Source organism: Scomber japonicus, chromosome 7, assembly GCF_027409825.1.
Source record: "Scomber japonicus isolate fScoJap1 chromosome 7, fScoJap1.pri, whole genome shotgun sequence".
NCBI lineage: Eukaryota > Metazoa > Chordata > Actinopteri > Scombriformes > Scombridae > Scomber > Scomber japonicus.
This window is the reverse complement of record NC_070584.1, coordinates 16,984,236-17,006,467: the sequence shown is the minus strand read 5'-3', so window position 1 is coordinate 17,006,467 and position 22,232 is coordinate 16,984,236. Positions and strand designations below refer to the sequence as shown.

The window sequence follows — 22,232 nt, the reverse complement described above, 5'->3', positions numbered from 1 at the left end:
AAGTACCAAATTGTATGACGGCAGAAACACTAGGTTAAAACATATACCGCTGGATAGTGTATAGTGAATTCTTGGATATGAAATGTTCATTGGCAATTTTCTGTCATGGTGAATGTAATTGTTGTTAAAGTGTACTGAAGGAACATATCACATGACATGGTTCAATAACATATAAGGTTATATATGCAGTTGCAAAAACAATATTTATTTTAACCACAACTATTGTAATTATTTGTTAACTCCTCTTTTTCTTTCATCTGTTTGTATCTGCGGATGTCTTTAAAGATATGGTTTCATCCATAATTTTATGTACAATTAGCATGCTAGGCTAACAGTCTGTCAGCTGTGTAGCTTCAGAACACACAAACACTGTAAATGCACCTTCCCAGCACACTGCCTAATTAGCTGCCAACCATGAAGGCTGGTCAAATGGATCCATCAAGTGTCTTTGTGTCCATGGTTTGGTGTTTCTGTCAGTGTCCTCTGTGTGAGACACTTCAGTTCGTAACTTATTTCGGGACAACCCCCCCCCCCCCCCCCCCCACCACCAAAGTGTAACTGAAACTGTTCACACCACTTAATTTTGAAGAAGCAACGGGCAGTGGGGAAACTCCCGCCAACCAATGATGTAACTTCATCACTCAGACATTTGGGATGATAGAGCTCATCGAGCCAAATAAAAACACAAAAAATAAAAATAATAATGATAATTGTAGTGTGTACGTACTGGCATGAATAGTTGCCCTGTCCTAGTCTCTCTCTCTCTTTCACACAAACACACAGACGTGCACAAACAAACAAGCACACGCACTCCTACCTCTCCAGGTCACTGAATATGGATGCTGGATAATCCATATCCTGCCTACTCACTGGAAGCAGCTGAGGCTGATGGCAGACAGTTGTGATGCATGCTGGGAGATGAGTCAGCTGCTAATTTGTATTTGACTTAATGAAAAGAAATGGTCTTGAGATGAAAGACACGCTGTTATCAATCACTCCACTGTTACCATGCATGTCAGTGACTTGGTGAAGAAATGCATGGCTAACATAATCACACTGGGAAAGACCCACACGCACATGCTTGTAAAGACAGATACTTCAAGCACGTTCCGTATTTGAATATATTTCATGTGTTCATATAGCAGGAAGTGAAAGCACTGCACCTCTAACTCAGTCTCAAAATAGCTTTCCAGATGCAGTGAAGTGTGCACATTAATGGTGTTCGCTTCACCAGACAACAGGCTTTTTTTATTTATTCCAAGACCAAAAAGCTGCACTGCATCATACCAAAGAACTTATGAAGACATTAGTTCAAATAACCACCTTCGTTCACATTTTTCAGGACCTGCAGTTTTTCACCAGCATACTTATTTGCTTAATCTGTGACGATCAGGTGACCACAGTGCACCAAAGTCAAATGTTTTAAAAGGTGTGTTCTTTCCATGCCTCATGGATACTAAAATGGGTGCATCATCAGTGCTCATCCAGTCACGTACTTGCATGCAAATTAGTTTGCTCTGTGTTGACAGTGCCTCATCTATAAAGTTTTTTTAATAGTAGTTCAACCACACTCTTGGTTCAGCATCAGTACTGTGTTAAACTGGCTATTTGAAGTAATATTCAGTAGACCTCATGGACCTGTTATTTTTGTCTGGAAGGAAAGAACCGTTATCCCTAAACGTCCACGTGATCAAGCTCATTTCCTTGCAAAGTTCACTACGGTGCATTACTGCTTTCAAGTGCATTTCACCAAGCAGATGATAACAGACAGAATGACTGAACTGTGCATAAAATGCAGCCACATGTAAAAGTTGAGCATTTGTTGCCCTCAGGTGAAACCTGTGTGTGTATGTGGTCTGTCAGAGGCTACTTTCAGACTTCAGGACCAATTAATTGGGGACGGCTTGTCCAATTGGGGACTGAAGCCATAGCCCCAATTGGGAAAAAGCAGATTTTTGGTTCAGTCATTAAGGTTAGATGGTAGTAAAATAGTAGAGTATTGTTTGGGTTAGGATAGGTATCAAGGACACTAATGTAAGTCTATGCCCTGTCCCCAAAAGTGACTGTGATCTGATATGTGTGTGTGCGTGTCTGTGTGAGAGAGAGAGAGTGAGAAAGAGAGCAGTCGCACCTGTCAGGAGGAGGTCTAGCCTATTAGTCAATCCCAGTGGAGGAATTAACCCCTAGACTTTGTGCTTAAATTAACTCCTGAAGCATCAAAGTAATGAACATGGTGTCTGCAGCAAAAGATTTTCATGGGATTCAACTAAAACACACTTTACACTGGTATATACTCCTACTATTACATATCTGTGAAGCAGCTTCTGCTGCAGCAGGTGCGTATGTCTCTTAAAGACGTCACAGATTGTCACATATATGTTCACTAAGTCGTAGCTTTGACAGAGGGTTATTCTGTCTAGGTTTAAGAAGACAACAATAAAAAAATTGTGTTTTAAAAGACAGCTTTTAGTGTTGAGTAAAATCAACAATTTTCACATTTTTAAAAGAAATACCAACTCTCCACCATATTTAATCATACTCTCTAGTGGAGTGAGATGCAGCCTCTTTTGGTTTTCAGTATTTTTTTTTATCTTCTGCCGTTTCCTCACACATATTGTATTATTTCATACATTATTACATACAGATACCTAAGTGGGCTGCAGTAAAGTTCAGAGCTAAATCTACCTGACATCAAGACACCTGCTAGGCAGTGTTTATCCATCTCATTCACATTTCATAAAAAATGTACATTCCATGTTAAGCAATACTATTTGCTGACCCAAATCAACTCAGCTAATTCTAAGCTACATTGCCTTGAGCCATTGTCCATGTATCATAAACATTCTTTCATCAACCATGTTGTTAGATTTTGGTGGAAAATAAAACATTTGTCCACTCCATGGGAAGGGACGAAACATTATTTTCCAACATTGGATAACATGAATTTGACACACACCAGAACTAGTCTACTGCAGCACATACTGTTGGAAATAAGTAGTATAAAAAGTTTATTATTTACTTGATGCAGTTGTATATCTTACTCAGCAGGAAACATCAAGCTTGTGATGTGTGATCATGTTTTTTATGTGTCTAATAACATTCTGACTAGTACAGTATAGCATCATTATAGTGGTTTTCTTTATCTTCATTCCTAATTATCTCTGTGGTTATGCATTTTGCAGAAGAAACAAAACGTTTATACAGTAACATTTCAAACCCAAAGCAACAGAGACAGTGGACAAGTACACCACACAAAGGTCCAGTGTCTGTAAAGTGTTCAATGATTCACTCAAGCTGCTCCCTGTCCACACTGACAGATAGAAGACATATGGCTGTCATTCATAATGCAGCATCTATCCTGCTGGCAATACAGACAGAATGAGGACTAACTCTGTGTATGTATACAAATGCACTGTCTTAAACAGGCCAGTCTACAGTGCATATGCTTCAGCAGGCGGTGGTTTATGAGCTCACCATAATCCTCCAGCCAGAGATAATCTAAAGCTATCTTGAAACACACACACACACACACATGGGCACACACACAAACAATCCAAAGTTGGTAAAAATGATACTGACTTTTTTAATATGAGGCAACAAATGGCAGTGTGTTAAAAGGCAGATCTGCAATTTTCCAAATATATATTCGCAATTCCTTGCGGTAATTATTCCTCTTGTTCCCCTTCAAATGTGCTTTCAATGTAAGTGACAGTGGCCAAAATTTCATGCATGTCATTTCCTGCCATTTTGTGGAAAGAAGTTTATTTGAAGCTTATTTGAGGCTATAGCCACACACTTACATTAATTCATTTTAGCCTAAAATAACCTAATAGATGTGTACAAACGATGGAATAAAATGAAAACACACATGTATTAATTATGAAAATAAACATAATAAAAACATCTTCCTCATGGTATTGATTATCACTAACAATACCGATCTATACAAGCCAGTCCAAAAAAAGGAAAAAGAAATCACAAAAATCAATACTGAATCACAAAATTACAGAAAAGCAATTGATATCCAATTATCACCGTAAGAACCAATGCTCCATTATACTGACGGATCCTTACCCTAACACTATTAACACTGATTATAAAACCACATGACAGGTTAACATTAACCTGTGTGTTTGTGGGCGTGTGCTCACATGTGACTCGAACAGAATCTTCTACGAGCTTCAGGAGCTTGGCTCGGGCCGATGATAACAGCTCCAACATTGCAGATAGGCCTCAATACACTAACAGACTAATGGAGTTAAATAAAGATCGGACGGCTGGATTAAGGCTAGGTTATTGGTTCAGGTATGGATTATAGCACGAATACAGCAGACACACAGTCTGTTGGGGTCTGCAGTGTGGTGACAAAGTAATACTAGATCTATTATAGCTTTTATTCATATGGACAATTTTTATGGCAAGACTAAGAATTTACGAACTAAGAACTTACGAATGGCTTTAGATTTTTCTTGATTTAGTTTTACTTGTCTTTCTCAGACTTTTAAATACAGTAAATGGAAGATATGTGGCATTCTTGTGGCAGTTTTCGGGGTTTTCTGAACATGTGGTCTGTCTGACTCACACCTTGGTTAGAAACATGTTAGAGCAACCTCTGTAATCACTGCCAGATGTTGTTGATTTCCACTAAAAGGCTGAACTAACTAGCTTTGTGACCATTCTGACCCAATACCACATGGTTGGGGGAGACGAGACAGTGAGAGATATGCGTTCACAGGGCAACAGATAAGACAAAAGAAAGAGATATACAGAAGAAAAAGGAAAAAGACAAAGATGAAAAACCAGACAACAGAGCACACAATTGGCACCAACATCAGTCAAATCCTGGTCAAAAATGGCTGTTAGATTTTCTTCACTCACCAGCTAAAAACAATGGTACTCTATTAAGTGGCAGATACAATTTGAGCATTAAACCTATGACTGGTGTCCATGCAGATGTAGTGGTCTCTTTCACTGCAATGGACAGCTGTATGATATGACAATATACATACAGACGACTGAAAAATGGATATCGTTTCATATGATACTCTATCGTTTATTTTGTTGTGTAGCATCACACTTTTTACAGCAATACTGTTTGTCATTTGGAGCCTGTCCAAATGACTTTAAATAAATACTCATTAATACTCACGTTGCAGTAGGGCGGTGCCGTATGATCTCAAGATGGCACATTTTCTGAAAATTCAATGAATAGTTTCTGGTGTCTGGATGCATATGAAAGTCTCACCTCCACCAGTGGCAAACCACAGAGTGGTGTGACCGTAAATGAGTAGAAAACGCTGAAGTTACTATGTTTATTCATGTCGTTAATGCCTTCAATTATATGAACGCTTCATTTTAGCTCAGTGTACTGCGTTAACTGTCACTTATGGTCACGCTACTCTGTGTTTCACCACAGGCAGTTCTGAGCAAGGATACTGACCAGAAACCTTATACCTATATCAGGACATGAGTTTTTGGTCATATCGCGCAGCTCGACTGCGATGTGTGTGTGAGTATGTGAGAGAGAAAGGGAGAGCAGAGGGATGCTGAAACTGATCTAATTGCATCCCAAGAATGCTTCTGAAATCCAACCCATAACTAGAGTAAAGAGAAGCAAGCAATTCATTATCAACACCCTGTGGACTTCAATGGAACACACAAACAAACACACACATTTGTGCTTTCTCATCTGGCATCTGCGGACATTCGTTTGCGGACTGCCTGCTGCCTGTGGCTGTGGACCGCCTGCTGTCCCCATGGTCCAGCTTGACACCCACTGCTACCACTATTATTATTATTAGTCATATTTCTATTATTATTATTGTTGTTGCTGTGCTTCTCTGTGTCGCTCACCCACTCTTCCCTCTATTTCTCTCAACCCAACTGGTCAAGGCAGATGGCTGCCCACCGGGAGTCTGGATCTACTTGAGGTTTCTTTTCCTGTTAAAGTGCTTGCTCATGGGGGAATGTACAGTCTCTGTAAAGTAAAGACAACAATCTAGACCTGCTCTATGTGAAAAGTGCCCTGAGATAACTTCATTTTGTGATTTAGTGCTATATAAACTGAATGGACTTGACCTGACACGCAAACACATGCACACAAAAAGAGGATGTGCATATTCTGGTTGACCACTGAGCTCTCACACATTTATAGAGTGGCCTCGTTAGAAGAGAGACAGCTGCCAAGTGACTGTGTGTTCTTGTCTAATGAAAGCATGTCCATTCTGTCTGTCAGGAGGAAAATAAGGTCGACAGAAAGAGAGAGGAAGAGGAAAAAGATAGAGAGTGGCCGCAGCAGCTCTGTAGCAGTCGACGCCCCTCAGCACATTCCAGCTGACCAGAGGAGAGAGTCTGACTGTCACAGTCAGCAAACACATGATTCATGTTCCTGCATTGTCGCTAGCGGTATATATGGCTGCTTTTAGCTATGATTCACCAAGTACGAGTGCACAACCCCCCCGCCCCCCCACCCCCGTTTCTTCCTCTGGTAAAACCATCGGTAGACCTGCTATCTGTTTATAACTGTCTTAAACTGACTCCAGGCTACTACTAAATGATGGCATATGAAAATAAAACTGAACTGAACATATCGAAAAAGGAGAAATTATGAACAAACCTGAGTGCTGTGTTACTTTCTGTTCTGCCGATGAAGAAAAGAGTCGATATGAGTCTGAAGTGAGCGCTAAACTACAAGAGATCCAACAGGAAGGAGCAGTAACGGTGAGCAGTGAGTTTCTTTTATGGCTGCCGTGTGGTTATTATGACCACTAACCACACAGTATTTTATTTTTTGCTTTAGATGAGAACTGCTTTAAGTTTTGTACAATGCTATGTTTATTCACTATTACCTTGATACAGTAATTCTTTTGTATATTTGCCTGCCCAAGGACTGATTATGAAATGTAGCTATCCAGCTAACAGTCAATGTCTGTCTATGAAATAAACCAACTAAAAATATATGTATTTTTATTATTGATAATCTGTAAATTATTTTCTTGACAATTGGTTAATTGTTGATCTGCACAAGGTCATATGTTATGTGTTTATAACAACGACAGCCCATATCTCAAAGTTAATAAGTTTATTATCCTGTATAACAAAGAAAAGTATTACATCTGAGAAGCGGAAACCAGCTAATAGAAACCACAAACATCTTTTTTTTTTGTGTCTCGTCTCAGTAATTAACATATAATAGAAGGTCTAAATGTGTCATGGCATGTGTATAGAAATCAGCCTTTGAACTTGACAAGCAAGCCACCAAATGCATCAATAGGAAATGAAAACTGGGTAGCTTGATGCAAGCATAAAAAGCCATCAACACACAAGGTTAGGAACATGCTGTAGCCTTACTGTAGGCCTTTTATAACTAAACATACACAAACATTGTGCATTTACAATAACAAACATAATTTAATATTAATATAGATGAAAACAAAAATGATGGGATATAATTAGGCTTTACCGATTTCTAAAGCCACATCTACTGCAGTGACATATTATGATTGATTACAGCAAACCCACAGTGTACAGTGGGATTGAGAGTTTAAAGAACTCTTAAGTGCTTTGTATTTATAATATATGACACATTGATGCATATAAGGCTATAGATCACATGTCAGGTGATGGTGAAAGTGCTGCTCATCTAAATGCCAAATGATGATGGATTAGATAGCTGAGTCATGAGAAGGGAGGAGAAGAGAGATCACAGCATGTGCCTAATAATAACCAAATGTCAGAACAATTGTTTCCAATCAGTGTCAAAATTACAAGTAAGTTTCACCTGAGTGGGCACTTTTGGCTGAATGGATAACACTTCCCCTTACCACAAATCCAGTATCAGGTTTCTCTCTGCAACTCTAATTCACAACAATGAGCAGGGGCTTAGTGGAAGGTGATCTGGGATCTGTGGTCGGGGACCTTATCAAAGCTCAGGCTGCTTTCACATTTAGAACAACAGCGGGGTATGAGGTGCGACTCGGCTCTATGCAGGGAGATAAGCTCTGCAACAAGACTGGAGATGGCAAGCACACTGCTGCACTGGCTGCACTCCTCTGCGTGACCACTTCAGTTTGTGCAAGTGTGTGTGTGTGTGTGTGTGTGTGTGTGTGTGTGAGGGGCTATGGGAGGCATTTATGAGAGCGGTTATAAACTGCTGCTGCTGAGAGGGTTGGACCACTGCCTACCTTGTTTTTCTGCACTGTTTGTGTGTTAGGTATGTGCCGCCTCTCCCCTGATGCTGCTGGATATTAACGTTTAGCAGTAGTCAAAAGTTGCATATTTTATGTGAATGAGCACATGTCCTTTTACCAACAAATGTGCGTGTCTGGATATGTGTTCAATTGTGTTAATAATTGGCTGCTGCATGCTGAGTCAGCAGGCTTGCTTGCAGGCCCCTCGGCCCACTTTTCTCCGCCATTCCTTCCTTCCTCTACTCTCCCTTCCTTCTCTGTTTATTCATCCACTCAGAATACCCTTCCTCTCTCATTCCAGTAATATCACTTTGTCACTGTTCTTGTTAAAATCATCTTTTCCTCTAAACCATCTCATCCACCCAGAGGGTGATAATGTATGTGATAATAAGTGACACATAGCCATGCACGCTTTGCAAATATGTGCGAACAGGAACATACTGTATGTATCTGAAACCTGTCACTCATAAAAACAGGCACACAAATGCAAATACTTTAAATCCAATGCACACAACTCATTCACTAATACATTAAAGGCCTTATAAATTACCATAAGTACATAAAGAAATAAACCTTCACACGTTCTGATAAACATGTTTGTGCAGAGTGAGGACTAAAAGAAAAAGAGGAAGGAAAACTTTTGGTTTCCAAGGTAACCCCGGTTCTCTGAAAAACGAGTGAGGTATCCCACTATAGGAAGCAGCACCTACTGACCAATCATGGAAGCTCTGACACCGTCACATCTGTCGTGAGGCAGATCAATCGTCTTCAGTTGCATGGGCCAGTTGGTCCCCCCTATATAAACACCTGTGACACCCCACATGGCATTCTCAAGTGTATTTCTTCCAGGGGTCCCACAAATGCAAGCAAGCAGGGCAGTGTTGTAAGGTACCTCACTAAGTTTAAAGAGAACTGGTGGGTTACCCTGGCAACCCACCCAAATTTCATCCTCCAAAGCCCAAAACACCTCAACCCAGAAAGGTCGACACCTTCATAACCCTCATTATTATTGTCACCGAGGAGATACAGATAAACCTCCTCTCTATTACTCCGCTCCTCATTGAGTTGGGGGCTGACCAAACAGCAAGTGCTAGCCTTAGCCAGCTTGTTGCTGGGCTTCATTACTCCCATACATACAATGCAGACGAGATGGGGGTCCCTCCCTGAGATGGTTAACCCACATGTGGCTGGTCAAGGCCAGGACTTGACATCCTTAACCTGACAGCTAGCAGCAACAGACACACTGCTCACCTTGATCTGCTGGCTAGACAACGCCTTCCTGAATCAACAACAATAATAATAAACAACAATAAACCTTTCTTAATGAGAAAAAGCTTGAATGATCTTCATGGGAAGATGTACTTCCACGCTGGCTTTAGCCTCAGGCCATGGTACTTAGTGTCAACACTCAACTTAAAGGGCACATTTACCTTTGTTAAAACTTTAAAGTGCTAACATCAGTAGTGCCGATGGATGAGTCAGGAGATCATGATGATGTATTGCAGTGTCTTCATCTGAGCTCAAGTGGCTCATCAATAAGTTGTTTTAATTTAACCTCAAGATGTGCTGTAACCCATACACCCCAGCATCAAACTTCAACGTTTCCAAAACGATTGCTTCGAGGGGGAGTCCCCCCATACCCCCCGACCCCATCCTGACCTCAAAGCAGCCAAGCTAGGGGAATCACTGAACCTGATGGGAAACATGATGAAAAACACTCACTCAACCACACAGTAATGTATACAGGGCCCCTCCCCTCCCCCACCACACTCTCCAGACCTCTCCCCACAGCATTATCACTGACACGTGAAATGATGGTACCATGTGCAACCTAGTTTCCTTCCTTTGGTTAATATAATCTGAAAGACACAGGACCTCAAAATGCTGGACAAAAATGGTCCAGGTTTGCAATCTTGACTTTACTTCCATTCTCTGCAACTGTGTCCAAACACTGAATCATTGATGGCTTTCAATGTGATTGGTTTCATCAGCAGTATTTCTGCAAATATATATCTGCCCAATTTAAAGGAATCAATCTGTTGCGGAAGCTCCAGCAGAGAGGCTTTTGGCAGTGGGTGGGTTCTACGAGAAGACACGCATCTTATTTTAACAGGGTTTGGCTGCAGTCTCTGTGGTACCACTCACTGAGTACATCAGGCCAGCAACATACCATAGTCAAAGGAGCTAGTATCACTTGGACTGCTTTCATAATTGGAATCTGTACAGTGAAAATGCAGACCAGAGTAAATGGAGATTTGAAGTGGGTCAACTTTCATTCTTCAAACATGACTGGGAGTACTGTAAGTAACAAAACAGAAAGCTAATTATTTTCATCCATCAGTTCATGTGGCAGAGGGATTCTTAAAATTTACCAGCAACATCTGCATGAGAAATATGAGTTTAAATAAGTACAGGCTCCCTGAATTATATTACGATGAATGCAATTTGACAAACAAATTTCCCACTCAACGATCCCTGATGATGCATGTGCAATCCCCACAGAGCACCACTCTTTCATTCAGTGTTTTCAAAGGTTGTCAGAGGTACCGGCACTGTCAGATCACATCACAGTAAGATAAGCTTGCACCGTGAATATTCATTCTCTAGGCCCTGCTTTGTCTCCTGATGCCTAAGCTAACATTTAATGTACATAGAGTGTTGTGAATTCTGAACCAAATAAAGTATGTGTACTCATGATTGTCTGTGCTGTCATTTATTTTACTCATGTGACAGATCCCCTATTTTACTGCAATTGTGTGCAAATAAACTGTGAAAACCCACATATTCAATCATTACTCACAAGTCATTAAGGGTGGTGCGGTTTACTTAAAGTCCAACTTTATAAATGAGAAAGCATCTTGTTTTGTCCTAGTCAGCTGCGTACACTGTACTCAATTAAGACTTCAAATTATGTGGTTGTACTCATCTGACAGCCCACCTCAGCTTTTGTGATGTATAACAGCAATACTCATATTGCATTAGTTCAGCATGGCTGACCTAACACTGAACCAATCCTCTTCATCCCTAATGTAAGCACTGTAAAGACAGTGTTACACATGCACTAAATTATAGTGGGCAAAAAGACAGATTGATAATTCAACCTATATAAAAAATATCACCTTATCTTTTAGAAACCTTACACTATGAAAAGCCTCAAATGGGGTCCATCCCATATTGTTCCAAAGGAGTCTGCAAGTTACACGCTCAAACACACATAGACAATGTAAGAGGCAAAACAGGCGTCATTCTTTGCATTCTCAGGCCACATCTGGCATCACAAATGGGGCCCTGAGCTACAGTATACTGCTGCAGCATCATCATCGTAGCATCCACCACGTGTAGACACTCCACCCCCACCCACGATGATGGTAGAATAATGAGCCAGAGGAGAAGGGTTTTCTTTGGTAAAACTAACAGGGTGGAGATACTCATGCCTTAGAGATGGATGAAGGAAATGTAAGAGACTCAGGCATAGGGCCAGTTTGTGGTAAGTTACAGTTTTATAAATGCATGTCCTCAGGTACCTAAAGTATGCCATCATTTTCTATTGGTAGCATCACAAATCTGATGCTTCACAGTCTGATGGTCTCATTTCCGAATAAAGAAATTAAAATAACGCATATACAATAGTTCACATTTGTAATATCGGGGCATTACGATGATATTGATACAGTGGGATGCTATACATTTGTCTACCATTTAGAATGAAGTAGCAACTTCTTTAAGTAATATCTCTTGGTGTAGTTGCAAATCAATGAGCAACTTTATTGATTTCTCAAAGTATACTACTAATATTGATCTCCCAATATAATAACATGTACATTACACTTTATCAATATTACCCATATCTAATCTTTTAAACTGACTGATTGAGGCATGATGTGTGGGTGTGTGTGTGTGTGTGTGTGGTTCAGACTTTGCTGCTTTGTCCCCAAAAAAGTACCTAAAAGTCCTAACTCTAAATCTGAAAGCTTCATGATTATATTGACTCATACAGATGTATTAAATGTAAAACTGGATGACTGGATTGCATTGTAGTCAGCAAGCAAATATTATGTTAAAATAACCACAAATAGAAAATGGATTATATTGCAAAGTCACCAGAAAGATTAACATGCTTCACTCTTAGAGACCTAATTTAGCCTCTGAGCTACAGTATACAAATGCAGACTTCAATAGTATTCATAGCACCACTAATGTCCATACCTGCCTGCAAGTGAGACTGAAGCTTGCAAATCAATTGTATGTACAAAAAAAAAATTGAATTCTACTAAGACTGTGCACACTAAAAGTACAGGAACCAATAGAAACCTGTGTGTACATGTGTGTCAGATGCCTCTCTCAGCTGTGTTTCTGGCAGGCTGTGGGTCAGGTTAATATTTTCTGACGTGTGGTTAAGCTATCTGAACAGGGGTGAATGTTGTCAGTTGCTCCTGGCTTGTTTCTTTATCTTAAACCTACAACTGGTTTCAATATTTGGACATCTGTTTGACTCATTCTCACCCCTCATTTATTCTGTTTGCCTTCCCAAAGCATGCGGCTTCACTGACAACCCCTGGGAGACTGAAGGCCACATTTCTGCAGTGCAGGAGCTCTAATTAGACGAATGAGCCACTAAGCCCATCAATTAAGGATGTAAATAAATTAACATTAGGTAGCTGAGGGATCAGTGTGTTTTGTGATCGTGTGTCACTCACCTTGAACAGACTTTCTGTCAATCCCCGCCTGATCTGCGTCCACAAAAAGGCGCAAAAGAAGAACAGGGATATTTCCACCCAGGTAATGTACGCGTTATCCAGGAGAGTCCGTTTGGTGAGCTCCAGACCGCAATTGCTACAGTCTCTCCATGCACCCAGCATGACGGTGGAGGCTCTGCTGATGAGGTCCAAGTATCCCGGCATGGGCTCCACTTCCACCGGCTCGGTGCCCCCCGTGTGACCGCCCATTGTAGTGCGGCGCAGAAAGAGAAGAAGCCGGGGGGGAAATCACTCCGATTGATGGACACTGAGATCCCAGGGAAGCTGCACAGTCCAGACGGTGTGACAAATCCGTCAACAAGCTTGCTAGCTCACCTAAAAAAACCCGCAAAATCAATCTTTATCTAACCAGCTTACCCTCCTCAGTAGCCTAATTCTTTGTTTTCCAAATTAAGGCATGGGCCCATTCTTCGCATTCAGGATAGTTTTATGAATTATAGCTGGGCCCACCAGGTCTGACCACACACACACACACAGGCTACTTGCCTGTATTTATTATTCAAACAACCAAATTATTTAATGGGGTTTTGACCGCTAATCGGAGCCATCTGCGTCTGTCTGGAGGCTTCTTCGGATCCTCATTCCGCTACGCACACGGGCTCATCATTAGCCGCCTAGCTAAGAGAAATCAAACGCACACAATAGTGAATGGGCCAGCATTGGCACAAGCTTCCTAGCTAGCTATGTTGCTTGAATAAATTAATCAAAAACGTTGACGGAAAACGCGCACACACATCAACAAATTGAATGTTAGTCTATAAGGTGTCTCTGTCGCCTCTCTCCGCCAGGCTCATCTCTCCGTTACTCGCCTTATATAAGGGCTCTTTTCCTGCTACGGCGACACACTCCGACACACAAACCGGCAAGTCTCATGCGAATATAAGATACTCCACCGAAAATGAAAGGATAAATACTGAGAAAAGTATCCTATGTGTGTGTAAGAGAGAGCGAGAGAGAGAGACGGGGGAAAAGGAAACTGCCGCCTCCCTTTTTGACGTCTCTTCGTGTCCTCCTCTGCGCTGGTCAACGTGTCCTCCTCTGCTCCTCTTTCAATGAGGATCAACTGGTACGATGAAAAGCAGACAGCGTAGGTTTATGAGAAACGGAGGCGACGAGAAGAAAAAAAAAAGCTGAAAGGGGCGTGACGTAATTAAGACCGCTATCTTCGTTTTGAACCCTCTACTTGAACCGCTGAAGATTAAAAAGGGATGACTTAAAGAGACAGTACAGCCATATGAAGACAAAATGACAAGACATATCCATTTCCTTCATATGCACACGTGCATAAAAGCACAGCTAAAGGTGCTTGTATGTAGAGTTAATTTTTTTCACAAGACCACACAACAATTGGTATTAAACATTTATTATCATTTCAAAGGAATGCTTAGATTACACAAATGTATTGATTTCAATTGGAGAAATGCTCATTTATTAAGAGAGGCAGACATGTTTCATCTAACCCAACTAGTAAAATGATGACCCCCCCGGTCTGGTTTAAATAATACAGCCAGAGTTTTATTTAAACTTTTTTTTTTCCTTACAAGTCAAAAATATCAAAGCAAATACAGGTAAGTTAGATAGAAAGAGAGAGAGAGAGAGAGAGAATGAGTGTCGCTGAAGTCCACTGTTGAGCAGCCTTTACAAAAGCAGATGTTTCATGCTGTGGCGGTGGGGGCGTACTGCATCTCTAGTCTGTCAAATTCATTCTCCTGCAGAAAAAAACAAAGAGCAGAGGAAACAGTTAGACACCAGAAAAAAAAACTGACCAAGGGAACAGCTGTGCCTCACATGGTTTGTTTGGAAAGGGTATAACCCAGTTTTAAAGTGTTTATGTACATATGCACTCTTGTGTAATTACTACACAATGTGTGGCAAAGGCTGAAGATTCAAAGTTTAACATGCTTATTGGCTTTGCTCCAAGGACACCTGCTGTTCCCATTTCAAAACAACCAAGCCAGGTAATTAAATTATAACAGTAAAGGTTGTGGAGGCCAGTCACTGTGAGCAGATCTGAACCTGAATAGCACCCGGCCATCTTAGATACATCCCAGATATTATCATTATGTTTGTTTTTGACTTCTGGAAAATCTGGCATGATGTTTCAAAGAGCAAACTGATTAGTAATGTTCAAGAGAAACACAGAGCAGTAACAGATCCATGCTTTAAAACACAGCATCTAAACAAATCTACCACCATCTGAACACGAAGGAGAGCACTGAACAACAGATCCCAATAATAGTCAGTTACCTTGGAGAAATAGTCTTTGAGGAATGGATGGGCTTTGTGAGCATCTTTCAGCTGAGAGAGGTACCGATTGGTTACCTGAGGACAGACATTTATACATATGTTAGAAACTAACATGACAAAGTTAATAACCAGAAAAGCCTCTTAAACAGCTTCTCATCATAAACAATAAGATCCTAAATGAACTTACACAACTTCCTTCCAAATGTATAACTTTTTCTCCCCACATTCAAAGGTTACAACCTCCTACTATACCTGAGGACTACTATTACATTTGTTAGCAGTAACTGCCCACGTAATTCCTGTTAACCTTGTGTAAGAAGTGTTAATCAGTGGTTATTACACTCTTTAATGATGGCTTTGAGTCAATCGTCAGCATTCTACTGCATTACTATCAAGTTCATCAAATGTAGCCTAAGATAATTGAGTCTTTATCTTATGAACTCTGGAGTTCCAAGGTGTATAACTCACACACAGCACTAAACTAGCAGATATGCTTAGGTGATGACTTTCATGATAGAAGACCAATGCAATCAAGAAATTGCTTGGTTGAATGCATTTTCCTGGTTTAATCAAAGCAAAGCAAACACACTTTGCACTTTGCACTCAAAGTAACAGAGAAAGACTGTTCAAGTCGTCTTTGACCAAAGTTGAGTTAGCCTATAGGAAACTGCAAAAGTGATGGCAGTTAAAGCAGTGTCTCGTTAACAGCTTTGGGTCCAAAGTCTCACCTCGGGAGCTTTGCCCAGGTGTTGAGTCAGCACTATGAGGTTGATCAAGGTCTCAGGGTGGCTGCTGTCCTGAAAGGGGTGGGGACAAGAGAGTGAGATACAATAAAACAACAAACTGAAACGTGAAGACAAGACAGTGAAAGCGAAAAGGACCTCCTGTTCAGTATGTTACTAACTGAATGAAATGACCTTATCCCCTCCATAATATTCACAGCGCACAGCAGACGACACACTGGTGCAGGTAGCTTTTGTGCAGCGTTCCAGTCTGCTGCTAACATCTGCCATAAGGGGCTAATGAGTATTGTTCCCAAAGCGCATCTACGCGCACATGTAAAACAATATAACATCTGTTTATCTATTCAGTTTATTTACTCCATTTATCACCATAGAAACAGTTTGTCTGGTTTTCCTCGGGAGGAACACGAGGACTGAAATCATTAATGTATAGTCACATTGCTTTTGGCTTATGTTCTCTTTCTGTATAGTTTAGTAAGACATAACATCAATGGATAACCATCTCTCTGTAATAATTTTACTACTGCCAGTATGTCACACAGTCAAGGCAACATGAAGTTGGGGCATATTTTCTGAAGCAGGATTACTGTGTTCTAACAGGTGGATATTTAAACAAAAAGGAGAAAGGCCTCATTTCAGTCAACCTAAATTCTTGGTTTAGTTTTCAGTTATCCCACAAAGACATCTCAGAGCTGACTTAATCTCAGAGCTAAGATGGTCTGGTTCAACCAGGTCTGGTTTCAACAGTCAACATTACTGCTTATTAAAAAAACAGACCTGAGATATAAATCACACTGTGCCTACATTTACAATAAAGTAGCTGAAATATTCACAACCACAGAGTAGCACATATTCAACATATAATAACAATGAAAAATTAATAGAAGCAAAAAAAAAAAAAAACTCCATAAAATTAACATTTGTATGTCAGTAGTGTGCACTAGTCAACCCCTATTAGACTTACTGTAGCCTGCTGAACAGTATGTGGTGCCATCTACTGTTAGAAAGCAGGAAGCTGAATTTTTCAAACTGCGCTAGATTCAGCCTAATTTCTGAGACTGATGCTATTGCCATTAAAAATAATAGGTTTGGGCATCCTATACATGTATTTCTGCAGGTGCTGGGCAACAGAAAAAAGAAGAAAGAGCAGAAGGGTACCCACACACTGCTAAAGTGGTCCAAAATCTTCTTTAATTTCCCCTGCATGTCTTTATTGTATCTTGGCTTTAACTCTCAAACAGCAATCATTCAAAAAAATGAATGCACCAATGACTAGATTAATGGCGGGGGCATGACACATTTTCTCACTTCTCTCTAGTTTCACTAGAATGCATTTGGTTTCACACATACCTCAAATTCATATGAAACAGACTGTTTGGGGATTATTAAAAAATAGTTTACATAATTAACATTTACACTGATAGCCATCCAGAAGTTCAGACTCCCTTATCTAAAGATTATATGTATCGGTACACAAACCTGATTAAATTGAAATTAAAAATGTTCAAATCTGAATATCATTATTTTTGTTCAAGTTGTGACATCACACTAAGGAGTAGTTCAGATTAGCTATTTCAAAAAGTGCTTTTGCGGCACATTAAAAGAAAAAAGGAAGAGACGCTTCTTGTTTTCTGAACTACCCCTTCTTTAAGGCTGATTTATACTTCTGCGTCGGAGCAACGCAGTCGTTGTCCTTTCGAAGTTCTGCGTCGAGGGAACGTGTTGCTTGGGGGTGTGACTGTGTGGGTGTGACTGTGTGTGTGTGTGTGTGTGTGTGTGGTTTCAGAGGAGTCTCTATCTGTATCCTTGTTTATCTTCCGGTCACATTAGCATGTAGCATTGCGCTATGTGCTCTAATAACAGAAAACACATACCTTTTGTTCATTATTAAAATATAGCAAGTGCTGGAGGAACTGACACTTTGACCAGACCAATCACAGCCCTTGTGGTCCGCGTTGCCATGACGCGTAGTTAGGATTTTTTGGAAGTGCACGTCAGGCTACAGGCATAGGGGTCCGCGTTGACGCAGAGAGCTCTGTGTAGGTATGCCTTAGGTCGTTCTGGAGGCTTCTTCGTTCCGACGCAGAAGTATAAATCAGCCTTTAATCTTTGCTTACTCTCTAATCCTTGTCAATGTATCTTGTCTTGGCACATTAACTCAGGATTAGTGTGAATGTAATACCAGTCTCAGAAACAAACTGTTGAGAGCTTCAACTGAATAGACAACAAGTGCTAGTATGCACAACACAGTATGCTTAGTATCTCAGTTGATGTGTGAGGGTGGAAGAGACAAAAACAAACAATTATTGTCATCTAACCTTGTCAAGTGCCTCCTGTAGCACTCCCTCAGCCTCTTCCCACTTGTTCTGAGCCATGTAACATGCTGCCTGACCATTGAGAAGCAGCAGCGTAGATGAGTACTTGTCTGACATCTCCTGGAAAATGTAGTAGGCATCCTGCAGCTTCTCTCCACCCTGGAGCGACAAGCAAAACCGCAATAAAAATTTAGGCAAGAAGAAATATTATCTGAATGTTCAGCTGAAAAGCCTCTGATGAGTATACAGATCCTTTTTGTTGTATCTTTTTTTTTTTTTTTTTCTTATATTTTTTTGGGGCTTTTTCCCTTTAATGTACAGGTAAATGGAGAGAGACAGGAAACTGGAGGCAGAGAGGGGGGAATGACATGCAGGTGCGGGATTCGAACCGGGGTCGCCTGCAGCGAGGACTGTAGCCTCACAGTGCTCTACCCACTGAGCTATGCTCAAACCCATGTTGTATCTTTTTTAATTGTTCCTGGGTGCCTGCTGCTCTTCAAGAATTCAAAGCTCTAGTGTGAAATATGAGTAATTTAAATGAAGCATAATCCACCTAATACCTGCTGTGCTTTCACTCACTTTAAAACAGCTACATACCAAATTGCCTGCTAATTAATTCAAACCTGACTACAGCTTCACTCAATCACAATATAAAACAGATAATGTGATGAATAGGAATTTAATTTCCTCAGTGTACATGCAGGGGCATTAGGCTTCTGATATCGACCTCATTATGAATGAAAGGTTTACAAATTATTCATTATAGAGAATTTGTTTATAAATCAACTATGTATCACAAATGAAGCATATACTGGTTTCCTCACCACAGCAATATTAACCCAGGCTGTGGCCAGCTGGGTTAGAGTAGCATCTTCATCCTGCTCCTGCATCTTCTTCAGCTCTTTCCTGTCAAAACAAAGGGAATATTGTCATCATGATTAAATAATACAGATATAACCCCAATTTAGACTTGCTTTTGTTTATGCAAAGTTTATATATATATATATATACACATACATACATACATACATACACATACACATATAGTTCCAGACTTCTACTACAATAAGGTTAATGCGAATTTGCATGATGAATGCATGCACAAAAAACACCTGGATGTTTCCATGAGGCTTCAAATAACAAAACTGACCTTACAATGCAAATCACCTACTGTTGATGTTGTTTTGACATGAACCCTTTAAACTAATTCATACCTTGCCAGGTCAACACGATCCAGGCTCAGCAGTACCTGGATGGTCATGGCCATGCTGAAAAATAAACAAATGATTAGGTCAGTCAATTTCAGGCTAATGCCATCAAACCAAGATCATCAGAGTGATGTGGTTTAGACAAGGGAGCAGAAACTGAAATTTGCAGAGAAAAATTAAAGTACTCTATTAAAAGAGTACTTTATATTGTCAGACTGGTGATGGACAGTATTTTTTTTTTTTTTAATTTCAAATATGCTCCATCATCTTTATTGTAGCTTGAATATACTTTTTTATAGTTTGCAGAAAGTAACAGATTTGATTTTATTTGATGGTATGTTCACTAGAAATAAATCTTAGTCATAAACAAAATATTGCTGAGACCTTGTAAAGTAAAATCTTGATCTCTCCTTACCACTCCAGGCTTTCTCCTTGATGCAGAGTCCTGAGAGCAGCATCAGTGTTGCTCTCATGATAGTAGATGGAGGCAGCCATGAGGAGGAAGGTGGTGTTAGCGGCATCCACACTCTTTGCCATCTTCTTGTCTAGATCAGCAACAATAACATCCCTGCACAGAAGACAACAGCAGGGAGAAGAATTCAGACAATGACGACTTTAAACTGGAGAGATTCCTTGAATCATTTTCAGGTACTGATGACACTTTAAACTAGAAGGGCAGTATTCTCTACACATTCATTTGCATTTAGATTTGTTATGACCAAAGCAGGGTAATATATTTACAATATGTAGTACATTCTAAAATATTCTGTTACAAATAAACGTATATTGCACTGATTAAAATTCACTCTTTAAGATGATAGTTGCCATTCAGTAAGAAATAAACACTCTGACATTGACACCATTTTGTTCAGGGTAAAAGACCTTACTTTGCAAATTGACGATTACAGCCATGAAAGTTGGCAGCACAAGTTACTTTAAGTGTTTCATCACCTCAAACAGCATCTCTGATATGAAACCGAAGGTCATCAGTCTCATCTTGCACTGTCATGAAAACGCTCCCATAGAGACGTGGCTGTAGCCTTTACCAAAGTGTGCAGTATGCCAAAAATAAAAAAAGATTGGAAGAAAGAGCCGCTGCCATCATATACCACATCAAAGACATTGATCACTATTGTGTAGAAAACTGGGTTCAAGTGGCTGTATAAGATCCATCAATTTACATATTTATTTATTTTTCCAAGCTTTTGTCTGTCTGTTCACTGTGTAGATGTTTATTTTTTAATTGTTAACTGTACATAAATCCTGTAAACAGACAGACCCACACCTAACGAAATACGTACATTACTGTCCCTTTCTTACACTGTCATGTTTGCTTTTACATTTATTGTTAAATGATCCTGTGTATTGTTATTTTTCTGTTGCCATCTGGACCACACTAGGCTGATATATATGATTCTGCTTGTGATAATTCATGAAGCATGCTCAAAATGTTCCGTATGATTGCATTTCTACTTGTGTTTTATGCAGTCGGTATGTGATTAACAATTCTGACACATTTTGCTGAGACTTTCAGTATACTTGTACTTATATTTTGAAGTCGGGGCTAAATACCTTTTGCCTTCACTTGAGAGATACTCAGCAAACATCCTGACAGCCTGCAGCTCGGGTGAAGAGTTGCCTTTGATATCATCCAGGACAACAGCATACTTCCTCTGCAACAAAGAACACAATAGATTTAAGTGGCCAAGCTTTTAATTTGATATTGACTGTACTTTATTGTACTGCGACAGTGATTAATTACACAGATGATAATGATACTTCTCTACTTGGATTTACCTGGGCAATGTAAGCTCTGTACAAAAACATGTCCCGTTCAGTCTCCTTATCAGGTGCCGAAGGCTTTTAAAGACAAAATAAAAACAGAAATTATACATTTAGGCTAATTCAACTCAGTGAGAGAAATAGTAGCACCAATATTTAGCATTGCTGCTCGCCAAACGTAGCACTCTCTGCTGTGAGTCAGAGAGCCACAGAGTGGACATAACAATAACCTTTATGATATTCAAATGTTTCCTACCTTCACCTTCTGAGCCTCGTTAATACATTGTTGATAACTGCCGATATAATAAGCATTTTTCACATCGAAGAGTTCATCAACATCACCCTGCTGCGCCGCCATATTGACTGTATAACTTCCTGACACGTAGCACAGATACGTCACCTTCCAGCGTTGCACCGAGGATTGTGGGAAATGGAGTTCAATAAAAAAAGGATTTTTTTTTTACTGGTTTGGTTTTATGGCCCAGTTTCTACGATGGAATAGACTGCCAAACCCAATGTTAAATACGTTTTCCAGATCCAGTTCTTCCTCTCCAGCCTTAAAGAGGGAAATCACTCTTTAAGGTTTCTCATCCTTGAAGTAGGCAGTGACAAACCACATGTTCCTCTGACTCCTGTATGTGCCAGTGCCCACATAATCATCAGTGATATTTCCCAGGTCAGAGATCATAATAGGGTAGATTAACAATAATGAGAGCGTATACTCTGTAAAAGTATTATGTTGTGTTGAAAAATAGTAATACTTACATACTTAAAAGTACACCATTATGTATTTAGGCCTAATTATTTCCTTTGACACTATGATTTGCATCAGCCTACTGAGGCCTATGATGACACAACTTAAATTGACAAGTGAATTATAAGCATAATGGGTTTACAGGGCTTTCAATGACATTTATTCACACACATTAAAATAATGATGCACAAAAGGTAGGCACCAGTGTCAGCCTATGTGTTTACAGACTAGAGGGAG

General features: G+C 40.0%; 2 protein-coding genes across 3 annotated transcripts in view; both read right to left on the bottom strand.

Annotated features, from left to right (window-relative positions):
• Positions 1-14,079, bottom strand: part of cers1 (ceramide synthase 1) — a 30,424-nt gene extending 16,345 nt beyond the window's left edge. For both annotated transcript variants that reach the window (XM_053321674.1, XM_053321675.1), the window contains exon 1: positions 12,887-14,079. In XM_053321674.1, the coding sequence (XP_053177649.1) occupies positions 12,887-13,135 (249 nt within the window). In that variant the 5' untranslated portion in view covers positions 13,136-14,079. The remainder of the gene's footprint in view (positions 1-12,886) is intronic.
• A 214-nt stretch (positions 14,080-14,293) lies between these two features.
• cope (COPI coat complex subunit epsilon) lies at positions 14,294-21,611 on the bottom strand. The gene is made up of 10 exons (XM_053321676.1): positions 21,498-21,611; positions 21,257-21,319; positions 21,032-21,132; positions 19,875-20,027; positions 19,466-19,519; positions 19,076-19,157; positions 18,255-18,410; positions 15,922-15,990; positions 15,194-15,268; positions 14,294-14,655 (listed from the first exon to the last, which is right to left on the bottom strand). Exons 1-10 carry the CDS (start codon positions 21,597-21,599, stop codon positions 14,602-14,604), a joined length of 909 nt encoding a protein of 302 aa, XP_053177651.1. The 5' UTR covers positions 21,600-21,611; the 3' UTR covers positions 14,294-14,601.
• Between the last annotated feature and the right edge of the window lie 621 nt (positions 21,612-22,232).